Genomic DNA, 16120 nt, shown 5'->3' with positions numbered 1-16120 from the left:
CAACACGAGTTTCCAAGGCAAGCAGAGCGGAGACATGATGACACTCAGTGATGCACAGCTCATATGATATTTGACAGTGTTTGGGTCAGTTTGCAGCTCTGATTCAGCCCAATGGCCGGTGATGCGCTGGAGATTTGTGATCTGACAGCTGAAGACTCTTCCCCGGTCAACGAGCTCTCCTTCCGCCTGCAGAACCTCCAGTGTCAGGACGGGTGAGAGCAAGCATCCTTCTTAATCTTAATATTTAAAGAAGATAAAGTAATGCAATAAAATGATCTATTTTAAATGATGTGGCATTTTCAGGGATAGTTGCAAATGTTTATTTAAAAAAATAATAATTTAAAAAATATAATATTATAATTTTTATTATATATATATATATATATATATATATATATATATATATATATATATATATATATTTTTATTTTTTTTTTTTTGAATAATTTTTATTATTATTATTACTGATATATGCTTTGAACTTTTACTATATTTATTTATTTAATTATTTATTTAAATAAAACATGATATCAAATTGCTTATATTAATATTATTAATCACATTTTGCTCAATAAAATAAAAATAAAAATAAAAACATAGAGCAAATAGTAAAAAGTGTAATTAATATATATTAAAATAAATTAAAATAAAAAAATTATTATTCTTTCAAATTATTTTATTTTAATCTATAATAACCTCAAATAATCATTAAGTGATTGAATGTGTCATTATTATTTGCATAATTAATCAATTATTTCTCATAGGATTTATAAATTATTGTACATATTAAACAAGACCAGATAATTTTTTAATTAAAATATCTTTATAATTTATATTTGAATTGTTTAGGTAAAAATGACATTAAGGCATTATTTAAATCCAACTTTTTCCCTTTCCTGAACAAGAAAGTCACATTTATTTAAAACCATCCACAAATATTGATCAATGATTGGTTTCCATATGACAATAATAGTGATAATGTGACAAAAATGCATAAAAAATATATACATGTTAATGACACATTGCAAAAATGTGCAAAAATAAAATAAACTAAAACTGAATCCAACATCTAAAATATTCCTTATTAATGTTTTAAACTCATACAATTTATTTTTTTCTTCCTCAACACAAAAATAAATGATTTTTAAGATACACTTATCAATGATATCTGCTCACTATAAATACAAGATAAACTATTAATCAATCATTAAATGATCATTCCCATCAGTGTACTGGGATACATTTTTACTGAATTATTAAAATTGGGTTTATGTTTTAACTAATATCTGATGCATATTTTCATCTAGTCTGAGTCCAAAGCGCTCGACCCCCAGAAAGCTTGTTTTGACGCCTGAATGCATGAGTTCATCACTCAACACCCTCTCCAGGGAGAAAGAGACGCCAACAGGTCCTGACAAGAGCCTTGTCACACACACTCACACTCACACTCACACACACACACACACACACACACACACACACACACACAAACACACACACACACACACAGCTTAATTAAATCTCCGACAGGGACTCTTCAGGCTCCTTGTGTTTGCACATGTGACTCATTCGACTCATTCATTTTATGTTTGAAGATGAAATGTTTATGATTTATACCCAAGTTTAAAAAGTACTTTTGAAATTATTTAATAATTCTGATATATGATCTGATACATGTCTTATGTCTGCATGCATAAATTATGTTAATGTTATTTTTAACATTAACATAATTTATGCATGCAGACAGACATGATTCTTTAAACTTGCATTTTGCTTCTTAAAAATGAGCTTGTATTATATGTAGTGCTAAGCATATATGAGTACACCCTCACACATTTTAAATTCATATTTACTATAGGAAGCTTTACAATATTATATCCATACGGTTGAAGTCAGAATTGTTCGCCCTGCTTTAGAATTTTTTTCATTTTTTAATATGATGTTTAACAGAGCAAGGAAATGTTCAAAGTATGTCTGATAATATTTTTTCTTCTGCAGAAAGTCTTATTTGTTTTATTTTGGCTAGAATAAGAGCAGCTTTTAATTTTTTAAAAATAATTTTAAGGTCAAAATTATTAACCCCTTTCAGATAATTTTACGATAGTCTACAGAACAAACCATCATTATACAATAACTTGCCTAATTACCCTAACCTGCCTAGTTACCCTAATTTACCTAGTTAAGCCTTTAAATGTCACTTTAAGCTGTATAGAAGTGTCTTGAAGAATATCTAGTCTAATATTATTTACTGTCATCATGGCAAAGATAAAATAAATCAGTTATTAGAGATGAGTTATTAAAACTATTATGTTTAGAAATGTGTTGATTAAATTTGCTCTCCGTAAAACAGAAATTGGGGAAAAAAATCAAACAGGGGGCGAATAATTCAAGGGGGCTAATAATTCTGACTTCAACTGTATATACTAACTTAATACTAACTACGTGTTAGGGAAAATGTTGAATAAACAAACAAACAAATAAACAAATACATACATAAATAAATAAAAGGAAAAATCAGAGAAACAAAAAAATAATAATTTGTTGAAATTTTGTAGCTTGTATCTTTTAAAACTTTTTTGCAATGATTTGCATGAATTTAAATGCAATCTTTCTATTTCCACAGATGTCCGGTGACTAAAACAATATTAGGGCCCAAGTTCTGAAATGCACCCTTTCTACATTTATTTACATTGTATTATTTTTATATATAACTCAATCTTCTTTTCAACATTTTAAATTAATGCAATCTCTACATTTTAAAGAGTTGGTTTACTTAAAATGAATTTACAACTAAAAATAATCAATATTTTTATATATGATTTTACTGCTGGACCGCTCCATGATGAATAATTTATTTTTTAATATTATTATCACTATTACATAACATTACATTATCAGAAAAATATTATATTTGATTGTATATTAAATAATATTTAATTATGTTAAAATTGTATTTGTAACTCTCACCATACAAATAACTGTAGAAAACAATGGTATATATAGTTTATAGGTATAATTTATACTTCTAGATATTTATTGGGGGCCCCCAGATTTCCTGGAGCCCTGAGCGGAAGCTTACCTCGCTTATTGGTTAAATCCACCCCTGATTAGGATGTGCAGATCAGATAAAAAAATGTCTACATCAGATTTGTTCATTAACCTTACTAAACGTTTTGAATTTCCTCATGAATTTGCGTTTCATTTTCTCTAAATAAAAATTTCTCTTCCATTTTTTACAGTGAGAAGACGACGAGCAAGGTATTGCAAAACAAACATCGATGACCTCATATAAATAATACTTAACTAAAAAACAGTGAATGTCATTTTTATAAAAGTGTCTGCAGAATTAATAAATGTTCAATCTAAATGTGAATAATGAACAGATCTGTATTTGTCTTAGCAGAAGCCTGTCTCCTGAATCCACTTCAAACACGGTACCACACACACAGTAACCATTAATAAATTGTCAATTTATTTATTTATTTTACATTTTGTCATGATGGTTAAAAATGTAATCTTGTCTCTGCGCTTTACCATCAGCCCAGGTGTCCGTTGAGGAACAATCAGGACTTTCCTGCCAATAAGGAGAATGAGAGAGCCATTGTCAGTATTTGACCTCTTTCATTAATCCACACATTATTATTTAGTAGACATAATGCTATTTGAAAGGTAGTATGAAATGTGGTATATAAGGACTTTTAATTTTCAGTAAGACAGCTCAAGCACTTTCTGTGAACTGTCATGCCATTACAAATTGCGCATGTTTAAGATCTTTAAATGTTCTTTAAAATCAATGATTGTCACTGCCTTAACTGAATAACGATATAAAGTGGGTCTCTGACTGGACAAGAAGCACTGCATTAAATTACATTGTTCTGTACAATGTCTTTAAAATATACACATTTACCTCAGTATTTCACTGGAGTTTCTGCACTCACCTGCTGCTCCTGATGGCACTTGAGTTTAAACATTTTTTCATCTTGTTTTACATTTAAACAACTAAATGACTGCATAAGTCTATTTAACTGATTATACTTAAATTAAATTACAGTATCAATGCGGTTATAGGAATATTATGATATTAAAAATAGTAACATACCACTTACTGGAAGTTTATTGGTGGCTGACACTTGCTCTAATATAGCACATTATCTGAGGATTATTGCTAGAAGGGATACAGCTGTGGTCGAGAGTTCATTGGAATTATTTCTAATACATGCAATTATCTTATTAATAGCATATTATTAACGTCTACCCCCATCCCAACCCTAAACCCAACCATTACAGTAATGTAAAACAGAGTATTGTTACAATTATTTATTAAATTACACAGTAAATTGTATTTTATTAATGTCTACTCCCACCCAAGACTCACAGTAATGTAAAAATATTCATTATTGTTGTATAGTGTCACAAAAGTCACGGTATATGTATGTGAGTATCCACAGCTGTATCCCATATAGACTTTACAGTGTGTAACCGTCACGTCATTTTAATTTTCCCGCCAAAACCCTCCCTTCACATTAAAAAGGATCTATCTACAGCAGTTTCTTGACAAACTATTACTTTTTGTAAGGTCTATTTTTTTTAGTTTAATCGATATATTCATGGTTTGACAGTAAAATGGTGATTTAAACATTAAAATATTCACTTTGGAGGTCATTAATATGCGTGAGGCTTCCGGTCTCGATTTAAACAAAACCATTCAGCTCATTTATATGGTTTATATGTTGACATGACTTTGGCATTGTACTTTGCACTTTATTGTCATGGTAAACTAATACTTGCTCATATATAGGGAGTGTTTTATTGCAGTCTCACCAGCATTCAAATTGACGACGGATATTATTTGTCCAACAGAAGCGACTGCGCGTGCGCCTGTCCAGCAGATTCTCCTCATCTAATGCAACAGAAACCGCGGGCAGAAACAGGAGACAATACCGCAGTGATCCAGAAGAGGACGCCACTCCCTCACGAGAAACAGAGGCGGTGGATCCAATGGTGAGGCTTTATTTAATTTCATGCAAGAATTTGAGTGTAATTATCATTGATTAAATTGAAACCACTTGACAATTTATCGTTGTTGTTGTTATTTGTGTGTTTTGTTTTGCACAATGAATGATTAAGACACAGTTATGATTGTAAATTATATATTTAATGTTTACTACAAGTGTTGCAACGTTGTAAACCATTTCTGGAAGAATCTAGCCAAATATATATTTTAAAAGGACAAAACTTAGTTATTATTTCCCATTAAAAGATGTTATTTTTATTATTAAAACAAATCTAATAAAAGTCTTGAATATATTGCTAATCTCTTTATTTTATTGGCAAAATTTTACATACACAAACAGAAATTTGCTAAATCTTCTTCCATATTAACGGTTTTATATCAAGTTTAACTTCTTTATTTCTACTGTGAAATCGTTCAAAAGCAAAGCAAAAAATCTGAGATGTGTATCAATTATTATAACACGTTTTTTGATTCCCGTCAATTCTTTAAATCATTAAATGTAGAAATGCTGTACACTATGTTTTACTATGTTTTGTGTATTTAATTAAATATATATATATATAACCCTTTCTTATACTAGTTTTTTATGCCTCATCTTTTATATTGTGCTGTATCCTGATGGTTTATGCAATAAAAAATAAATCGAAGTAAGAGATAAATAATCGAAGTAAGAGATTGCCGAATAAATACCTAGTAATGTCTATAAATTTATATTGACACAGTTTTCTATATTATTTTGTATGGTGGAGGTCTAACAAATCAAAATTGAAGCGAATTATTACATCCATGTGAATATGTGTAATTAACCACACTTTGTTATCCAATCATAAACATTCTCTACCTGTCAATCACTTTGCAGGCCGCTGTGAGATTCCGTCAGCTGATGTCACAGCTGCAAGCCCCGCCCACACCTGTCACTCAGGTTGCAGTTGCTGACCTCACGCTCATAGGAGACTTCAGTAAGGTTGGTTCTGCAAAATCACAACAATATAATGTATTATTACATGTTTATTTCAAAATTAAGATATTAATTACACAAGTCATTAGGTTCATCCATAGGAAATTGGTTTAAGCGTAAAAGTCAAGTGTGTGTTGACTTCCTGACTGACTCTTCCTTATTTTCCCGCTCTTTTCTTTTTTGTTTTCTTCATTATATCGATTTATTTTCTTTTTCTTTATTGTATTTTAATATTTTGTCAAGTTCACTTGTAATTTTTACACTGCTTCAGCTATTTAAAAAACCTCAGACTGCATTTTAACTTTAATTAATACACAGTGTAAAGTCATGGGGTCAGCAAGATGTTTATAAAAGAAAATAAGACCATATTTCAGCAAGGATGGATATATTGATTAAAACTGGCATTAATAATGTCAAAATATTTACATAAAAAATATAAATTCTGTTCTTTTGAACTTTCTATGTATTGAAAAAAAAATTGGTACAAAAAAAAGGGAAGCGGCACAACATTACAACTGTCAATAGTAAAAAATGTTTTTTAAGCTGCTCATTTGCATATTGGGATAATTTGCATTGCTAATAATTAGAAACAGTCATGTGAAGACTGTTGTTATGATGCAATTTGTTTTACTGCTTTCACAATTTTTACTGTATTTTTAAATAATTGATAATAAGTAGAAGAAATTTATTTCAAAATCATATTAAAAGTCTTATTGATTCCTCATTTTTGTGCCTTCAAAGGCGAAAGCTGTTCATTCACAGTTAAGAGGATTGCATAATCACATTAAGAGCTGCTGATATGAAATTATTATCTATTCATGCATTTAGTCGTGACACAATTGTTTCCATAGCAACACCTGCTTCCTGTTGAGAGCGCAGGCCATCAGGAGCATCACTGCATCAGCGCACAAACTGTAAGAAATACTTAATACAGTCAAAAACAAAGAAGATTTGAAAGATTTAATAAGTGCAACTTTCACATCCCTGCTGAAAAATCCAGCTTAAACCAGCCTAGGCTGGTTGGCTGGTTTTAGCTGGTCGACTAGGCTGGTTTTAGAGGGGTTTTGGCCATTTCCAGGCTGGTTGCCAGCCATTTCCAGCCTGGTCTTAGCTGGTCAGGCTGGGACATGACCAGCTAAAACCAGCTAGTCCAGCCTAGCCAAGCTGGGAGTCCAGCCAAAACCAGCTATGTCCAGCTTAAACCAGGCTGGTCAAGCTGGTTTTAGCTGGATTTGGCTGGTCATTTTCCAGCCTGACCAGCTAAGACCAGGCTGGAAATGGCTGGAAACCAGCCTGGAAATGGCCAAAACCCCTCTAAAACCAGCCTGGTCAACCAGCTAAAACCAGCCAACCAGCCTAGGCTGGTTTAAGCTGGATTTTTCAGTAGGGATTAATCCTTCATCATGCAATTAAATTAACGCCTTATTTTAATGTGTGGTAATATTCTCTGCTTCTGACCTGAAGGTGGCGTCTCTGATCAGAGGTCAGTTTGGTTCTGCAGTGGAGGATTTTCTCATTGTCGACTGTCGTTACCCGTATGAGTACCAGGGAGGACACATTAAGGTATTTAAGATATATCGCATATGACAGTATCAGACTTTTTTTTTGTGATTAATTGCTGAAGCTTTTATCATGATATACATGAGCAATATCACACTCGTAGCAGTGCAATATGGCTGTATATCAGCGGCGGAGTGCCTTAGTGCCCCACCAGTGCTGATATACAGCCATATCGCACTGCTACAAGTGTGATATTGCGTTTATACAAAAGCAAAATCGTGTATATAAATAAGAATAAGAAAATCAATCAAGGAGAGTCTAAAAACCCCTTTGTATTAGGAACTACTTTCTTCCGCCATTCATTCACATCTGCAGCTGACATCAAAACAGCAGAAGCCATTACTAATTCACCAACGTCACTTTAGAGTTAGTGCTTTAATGATTCTCTAGCGTAATGTCTAAAGTGATGACAAAACATCTGATTTTGCTCACTTTAAGATATTACGGCTGAAATTGAAACCGAGATAGGATGCAGCAGGTTTTGGGCGGCCACTTCGATCGGGTACTGTACCAAAGTTGGCAACCAGGGGGTGTTTACAGACTGTACCAATTTGGGTGTGGGTTAAATTACGGGAATTTTTTAGGAAGAAATAAAAACGGGATGCTTGCAGGAGACTGGGCTGAAATACAGGATACTCCTATGAAAAACGGAAGTGTTGGCTGGTATACTTACCAGTTTAATAATGATTTGATCTGCTGTAGTTAGAAATCAGACTGTTATAAGCTTCTAAGCGTAAGGGTTTATTTTGCGGTTTTGTCGCCATCTTGTGGATAGAAAACGTCAACCGTCTTTGGTCTACACCAGGGGTGTCAAACTCAATTCCTGGAGGGCCGAAGCCCTGCACAGTTTAGTTCCAACCCTGCTCCAACTCACTTACCTGTAGGTTTCAAACAAGCCTGAAGGACTGAATTAGTTTGATCAGGTGTGTTTAATTAGGGTTGGAACTAAACTGTGCAGAGCTGCGGCCCTTTTGGAACTGAGTTTGACACCTGTGGTCTACACTATGGCAGGCTAATGGCCGTCGACGAGCTCTCTCAGAAATTGTAAATATTTTAAAATAGGCACTATTCTTACAAATAAACTGCATATCGCTGTAGTTGCAATCTAAACAACTACATTTTCACCAAAAAAGCCTTAAAAGTATATTTTGTTGTCTAACAGCAGTAATATTTGTCAGACTGCTAGTGTCCGGTTGTTGCTGGCTGTATGTGGGCGGAGTAATACACAAAGGGTAAAGAGGCTGTACGGGTGCTGATATTACTTAAATATATCACAGCTATCAGCCAATCAGATTCGAGAACCAGACAGAACTGTTGTATAAAGTGTAGGAATGTATTTGTTTATATGGCAATACATATCTTTTTTCACCAAGAAGCTCCATACAGAATCCAAAGGCAGATACTGATAATATCAGGGACTGGTGTGAGGATTTTACGATATGGTCACATGTTGATTAGTCAGTTTGAATGTCTCAGTATTTTGGGTTTGATCACATGGACAAGAAAGGACAAAATAGCTGGTCAACTTTGCTCTGTCTCTTTCTCTGCTCAGTGCTTCCCTGTTCTGCTCCTCTCCAGCGCTGGAGTCTATCTTGTCTGGCTCTACAGGCTATCTTTAGAGCCTACTCTCTGTTTTCTCTCTCTCCCTCCCCCTGTCTCTCTCTCAGGTAACTTTAAGCTGGGCGCAATTAATATATGTTTTTATCATTTCATATTTTATAATTTTATGCAGTTATTTGTGGCTGATTTAGTTGTAACCGAAGCAAGTTGTTGTCATTAAATCGTTTCATTATCAAGTATTCTGTGATTTACGTTTGATTAAACATCAACACTTAATTGCTCCATATTGCAATACAATATTTAACACATTTTTAGCTAGCAGTGCTGCTCTTAGTTTCGTGTTTGGAATAATATTGGTTTGACTCTTTAAATAATCCTCCTTTGATTCAGGGTGCAGTAAACCTGTACACCGAGCATCAGGTCCAGCAGGTGCTCCATCAGGCCTCAGCTCAGGTGTCCGTTTCCACCAGCCGGCTGTGTGGACGATCTGCATCTGATTCACTTCCAGAGGACGAGGAGTCGCCGTCACGAAAACTGATCATATTCCACTGCGAGTTCTCATCAGAAAGAGGACCTCATCTGTGAGAAACACACTGTTATTATGAACACACATGATGCGTTTTCAGTATTTTCAGAGACTATAAAAACATTTTTCACAAGCTGCCGCACAAAAATCACAGGTATTTCGGAAGACTTTCATTTTTTCACAAGCACGTGTTGGCCTAGAATGAAAAACCCTGCATTTATAGTGATTAAGTGTTTTTAAAGAGGCTGAGGGTCACCAAGACTCTATAGACCTTTTTCTTGGAACGCAAAATTACCCATGATGCTTTGTGTGTATGCGCAAGGAGAATGCGAGGAACTTCCGGTCGGCAGCTGATGCGTGTAAACAGTCACATTTGGACAGATTTGAAACAATAGTTTTAATCTATTTTACCTGCTTTTATCCTCTTTGAACTAATACTGTTGTCCATCAGCACCATCTCCTGGACTGATCATTTAAAGAAATGAGATCTAATAGGATGGAAAACAGCTGCTGTGAGGCGTTTTCCCCTCATCAGACGGCATCTTCTGCTGTTTAAATGAAGCCTTGTCATCGCTAGTCAACATTTTCTCTTTATTTCAAATATATAACCAGCCCAAACAAATGTAGTTTACCAAAATGTTTGACACACACACACATAGCCTGTACTGTGCCTGTACTGTGCCACTGACACACTGATTTAATAACTGTGACAAAGTGAAAATATAGGCTAGTGTCATTTCGAAATGACAGAAAAACACAAACCGTGGTGAAAACAACACACGAAATAAAACACAAACGGCTCACGATTAGAATGAACAGCAAATCAGCCAGCAGAGGATCAATAACAGACTTTTATTGGTCATTTTTGTAAATTGCATGACTTTCATACCTGTTAAGTTTCATGCCAGTACTCTGGTTTGCGCTCTCGCTCGCTCTCTCTCTCTGTGTGTGTGTGTGTGTGTGTTAAAGAGCCGCCGAGCTAACAGCTGACAGGCCGGGATCGCACACACGCACACTGTACGTTATTTCTGACGGCAGACACGTGAACTAGGAGAACGTTTTTCTCCTATTTCTGACGCGCTTGAACCACATGTGACAGATTATAACGGCTTTAACCGACACATTTCTAAGTTGTGTGTCACAAAAACACTCTGTTATCCCTGCTGAAAAATCCAGCTTAAACCAGCCTAGGCTGGTTGGCTGGTTTTAGCTGGTCGACCAGGCTGGTTTTAGAGGGGTTTTGGCCACTTCCAGGCTGGTTTCCAGCCATTTCCAGCCTGGTCTTAGCTGGTCAGGCTGGGAGGTGACCAGCTAAAACCAGCTTGACCAGCCTAGCAGGCTGGGAGCCCAGCCAAAACCAGCTATGTCCAGCTTAAACCAGGCTGGTCAAGTTGGTTTTAGCTGGATTTAGCTGGTCATTTTCCAGCCTGACCAGCTAAGACCAGGCTGGAAATGGCTGGAAACCAGCCTGGAAGTGGCCAAAACCCCTCTAAAACCAGCCTGGTTGACCAGCTAAAACCAGCCAACCAGCCTAGGCTGGTTTAAGCTGGATTTTTTTAGCAGGGATCCATTAAAAACGTTATTGAAACCCATTTTCGGAGCGCAAATTACCAGTTGTACACGCTGTAAACGGAAGTTTTTAGCATTGTACCGGAAGACGCTGGTCGCTATGGCGCCCTGCATGCAGCAGCCATGAAAAAGGTCTATAGACCTGGACATTTATTATATTGGATCTGTGATATCTTAAAATACCTGCGGTCTTCTTTCGCCAACCTGATTTCACCAAGCAGGACATGTTCCTGAATTAACATCTATGTTGATCCTGGAACCACATTCCAATCAGCCAATCAGAATTAAGGGATACATTTACTGTTTATTATGTATGTTAAGTTTAGGCTTATGATTAGGTTCATGCCCTTCTACATGATTGTTAACTATTATTCCCCTCTGATTTTGGGAATAGTTTACAGTTATGGTTGGGTTTAGGGGTAGGGAATAGGTATGGATTACATTTTTCAACACTAATTATGTTCCAGTATCAACATGTTAATCCAGGACTGCATCATACTTGGCAAAATCAAGACGTGTGATCTTCTTTCCCATTGGACAGATGTCAGTATCTGAGGAGGCTGGACAGATGTGTTAATGTGTACCCGAGTCTGCATTATCCTGAGCTGTACCTGCTGCTGGGGGGTTACAAACACTTCCACGCCTCATATCCGGTAAAGTATAATCCATTATGCTAAATGTCCATCAGCCAATCAGAATCAAGCATTCAATATACACGTTGATAGTTTTCAGTCATGTGACCTGAGTGGGAAAAAAAAACAAGGGGCCGTAATGGCAGCTCCACAGAAACGCAGCACAAACCAGTATTTTTCCATCCGTTTTAAGCTACAAACATTTGAATCACATATCAACAGATTGAAACAGAGATATGATCACAGACTGTAAATTCTGGGCCCTTGTGATCCATTTTTGATCAATTATTTAGTCATTTAAAACCCTCATGTCCCTGTCAGAGCTCCAATTTTGCAGTGTTTACGTCTATCTTGTAAAGTAAAGTAAAGTAAAGAACTTTTATTGTCATTGTAGTTATACAACGAAATTTGTTTGGTAACTCACAGAGAACAGCAGCAATATAAAAAGAGAGAAAACAAACAATAGACATAATACTAAAATTTAAGATGCAAGATCAAATATACTAAATGTAATAAGTCACATAAAACAAACAATAGACATAATACTAAAATATAAGATGAGATAAAAAAAAAATACTAAATGTAATAAGTCACAGTATTTACATTGTGTCAAATGAGTGCAAACATGAATATCCATAAAGTGTCTTTGTGCATTAGCAGCAGAACATCAGGAAGATAGGGAGTGAGGGAAGGGGGGGGGGGGGGTGACTGTTAATGTGTACGAAGAGGAGGGGTGGCACAGGCTACAGCTCTGGGGAAGAAGCTGCTCCTTAGCCTGTTTGTGCGGGTCTTAATTGCCTTATATCTTTTCCCTGATGGGAGTAGTGCAAATAGTTTGTGTCCTGGATGAGTAGGGTCCTTAATGATGTTGCTAGCTCTCCTCTGTAGACGGCTAGCGTAGACTGTATCGAGGTTTGGGAGTTTAATTCCTATGATCCTCTGTGCAGTCTTAACAGTTCGGGTTAGAGCTCTCCGGTTTTCCGCAGTGCAGCTTGTGTACCACACTGTGATGCAGTGACAGAGGATGCTCTCTATCGTGCTCCTGTAGAAATTTAGTAAGAGCTGGGTCGGTACTCTTGTTTTTTTGAGTTTCCTTAAGAAGAAAAGTCTCTGTTGAGTTTTCTTCACTAAGTGGGTGGTGTTAATGGTCCATGTGAGATCTTTTGTCAGATGTAGGCCTAGGAATTTGATGTTATTTACCCTCTCAACTTCCTCCCCAGTTATGTGGAGGGGGGTTGGTGGTGTCCTTTTTGCTCTTCTGTAGTCTACAATGATCTTGTTTGTTTTGTTTTGTTTTGGAGACACACCAGTTGATTAGGTGTTGGACGTCCTCTCTGTAGTGAGACTCGTTGTTACCTGAGATTTGTCCTATAATTTTGGTGTCGTCAGCAAACTTCACTATCTTGTGGATATTCGTCAGTGATTTAGTCATTAGTGATGGCTTTATAGCTCGTAAGTGTCTGCTTTTATATTTGGTGACATTTTTTTTTGGTTAGATTAATATTTGCTGGTAGGGTAAAAAGCATATGTTCACTTCTGCTATGACCCTAAAAATGTGACAACGTGAAACTAACAATAGCACAACGTTTCTCAATCCTGGTCCTCGTGCCCCACAACTCTGCACATCTATGTTTCTTTATTCAAGCCAGACATTTGTTCTAAATTAACAACAAGTGCCCTGCAAAGTGAACTCCACATGATACTCAGCCATGATTTCAGCTTGAAGGGAGCATATATGTGTCATTTTAGTGTGTGAGTTTATATTGTGTTTTATTTTTGGAAGTATGCTATATGACTTATTTTATAAGGCAGCATGGTGGCTAGCACTGTCTCCACAATGCAAGAAGGTCGCTAGTTCGAGTCCTGGTTCATTCTGCTGTTGCGACCTCTGAATTAGAGGCAAAGCTGAAAGAAAATGAATTAATTAATGTAGCATCTAAGGCGCTACAAGTATTGCTGTTGTCTAAATCTGTGACCGAATGCTTCAAAGTGGAGCTTTCTCATGCTCTGGTCAAACAATGAAGGAAGAAGGGACTAGGGAAGAATGCACACTGCGTAGGGAACATGTCAGTCACTATGGAGCTCATCTAATGAGCTGGCTATCTAAATCAGCTGTGTTCGAATGAGAGAGACATGTAAAATATGATTCGCTGTACTATGAATGCTTTATTCTGATTGGCTGATGAGCATTATAATGTGTGCAGTTACTGTATTTCCAGATAAACACACAGCTAAAGTAGTTCCGGCAGGCATTACAGCTCCATAACACTACGCTGAAGGATTTCAACAGTCAAAAATCACATTAAAACACAACTGAAGGCTTTAAATGAGATGTGTGAGAAACCAGTGCTACACTGGAGTAGTTTGAGGACGAAAACCTGACTGAAATACAACATCTGAACTGCCGTTTTAGCTGTGGTATCCATATACGCAGAATAAAGCACTCCAGTCCATTGTATTATTGGAAAATAATGCACACCTGAGGCATAACGGCCACTCTGCTTCTAGTTATACATTCTAAATATATTAATTCAATTGTTGTCAATAACTTGTTATGTATCTAATGTCTAAATGTTTGTGTGTGTGTGTGTGTGTGTGTGTGTGTGTGTGTGTGTGTGTGTGTGTGTGTGTGTGTGTGTGTGTGTGTGTGTGTGTGTGTGTGTGTGTGTTTTGTGCACAGGATTTGTGTGATCCGTGCGGTTATGTGTCCATGCGCCAGCGCGAATACAGGGAACAACTGAACAGCTTCCTCAGGAGAAGACAAACACGACAGCGCAGACGACGGCCAATCAGAAGACATCACAGAACAAAACGATAAACATTCTGATCATACCCTGCCAATCGGAAGAGGACAGGAACTGCATCATGTTTGTTCTGTGTAAAAAAATTGCATACCACTATTTATTTGATGACCAAAACTGCATATGTTAAGGTGGACGTGAGTAGCTACATACTTTTTGGTCGTGGTGAGTGAATGAATGTGAGTCTAAAATTATTTTATTTATATTAGTCAATGTTAATATAATTAATTACATAAATTTATTTTAAAAATCATGATTTAGTCAATGAGTTAAGCATGTGCATTTGATTAATGTGTTCTTTTTATAGTTAAATTCTATTAAATAGCTTGCTGAAATGAAGACAATATTATTTATTAGCCTTTTTATTTAGAATTTAATAATTAATTACATTTTTATAAAGATATTAAAGGCAGAACCTCCACTGAGAAATGTAGTATCAGTGCCTTTCTGGGTGTTTTAAGGGACATTAGTAAAATCTTTGCTTTTAATGAGCTCACAAGTTTATTTAACATCAGTTTATGAGGAACTTGTTACATTGGGAAGAGAAAAAACGGAATAAAACGAATTAAAACCTGAATAAAAATTGAATAAACTATTAAAACACTAAGCCTGCTTTACTGTGTTTTAAAAGAGAGGTTGCTTCACTTACAAAATGTGTATCATATTTAAAAACATTGCATATTATTGAATATCTGTAATATTTAAGTATATCAATTCAGTTCAATTCAGCTTTATTTGTATAGCGCTTTTACAATGTATATTGTGTCAAAGCAGCTTCACATAAATCATTCAACATTAATTTTCCTTCGGCTTAGTCCCTTTAATCATCAGGGGTCGCCACAGCGGAATGAACCGCCCACTATTCCAGCATATGTTTTACGGTGTGGCTACACTTCCAGCTGCAACCCAGTACTGGGAAACATCCATACACACTCATTCACACACGTACACTATGGACAATTTAGCTTACCCAATTCCTCTATAGCGTATGTGTTTGGACTGTGGGGGAAACCAGAACACCCAGAGGAAACCCACGCCAACATGGGGAGAACATGCAAACTCCACACAGAAATGCCAACTGGCCCAGCCGAGGCTCAAACCAGCGACCTTCTTGCTGTGAGGCGACAGTGCTAACAACTGAGCCACTGTATCAGCCCTAATATTTAAGTTTATAATTTTTTATAGTCATTCATTCATTTTCTTGTCGGCTTAGTCCCTTTATTAATCCGAGGTCGCCACAGCGGAATGAACCGCCAACTTATCCAGCAGGTTTTTACGCAGCGGATGCCCTTCCAGCCGCAACCCATCTCTGGGAAACATCCACACACACATTTACACACACACTCATACACTACGGACAATTAAGCCTACCCAATTCACCTGCACAGCATGTCTTTGTACTGTAGGGGAAACAGGAGCACCCGGAGGAAACCCACGCGAACGCAGGGAGAACATGCAAACTCCACACAGAAACGCCAACTGAGCTGAGGATTGAACCAG

The 16120-nt window shown here is 36.3% G+C and overlaps 1 protein-coding gene and 1 long non-coding RNA gene across 6 annotated transcripts; one reads left to right on the top strand and one right to left on the bottom strand.

Moving 5' to 3' along the window:
* The first annotated feature begins 14 nt into the window (after positions 1-14).
* On the top strand, positions 15-15424 carry cdc25d (cell division cycle 25 homolog d). Of its 5 annotated transcripts, none has more exons than XR_012401362.1 (13): positions 15-212; positions 1308-1408; positions 3240-3258; positions 3404-3434; positions 3541-3603; positions 4861-5001; positions 5874-5978; positions 6824-6886; positions 7437-7535; positions 9085-9199; positions 9483-9673; positions 11729-11840; positions 14500-15424. XR_012401362.1 is itself a non-coding variant. In XM_017354924.4 (12 exons), exons 1-12 carry the CDS (start codon positions 112-114, stop codon positions 14635-14637), a joined length of 1167 nt encoding a protein of 388 aa, XP_017210413.1. In that variant the 5' UTR covers positions 15-111; the 3' UTR covers positions 14638-15424.
* Positions 3451-8618, bottom strand: LOC141375206 (uncharacterized). Its single transcript, XR_012382864.1, has 3 exons — positions 6830-8618; positions 5856-5985; positions 3451-3574 (listed from the first exon to the last, which is right to left on the bottom strand). It is a non-coding gene; the product is annotated as an uncharacterized lncRNA (long non-coding RNA).
* Positions 15425-16120: the final 696 nt, after the last annotated feature.

The sequence above is a fragment of the Danio rerio genome, chromosome 1 (genome assembly GCF_049306965.1).
Source record: "Danio rerio strain Tuebingen ecotype United States chromosome 1, GRCz12tu, whole genome shotgun sequence".
Lineage (NCBI taxonomy): Eukaryota > Metazoa > Chordata > Actinopteri > Cypriniformes > Danionidae > Danio > Danio rerio.
The sequence above is the reverse complement of the archived record's forward strand: the minus strand, read 5'-3'. Positions and strand labels throughout refer to the sequence as shown.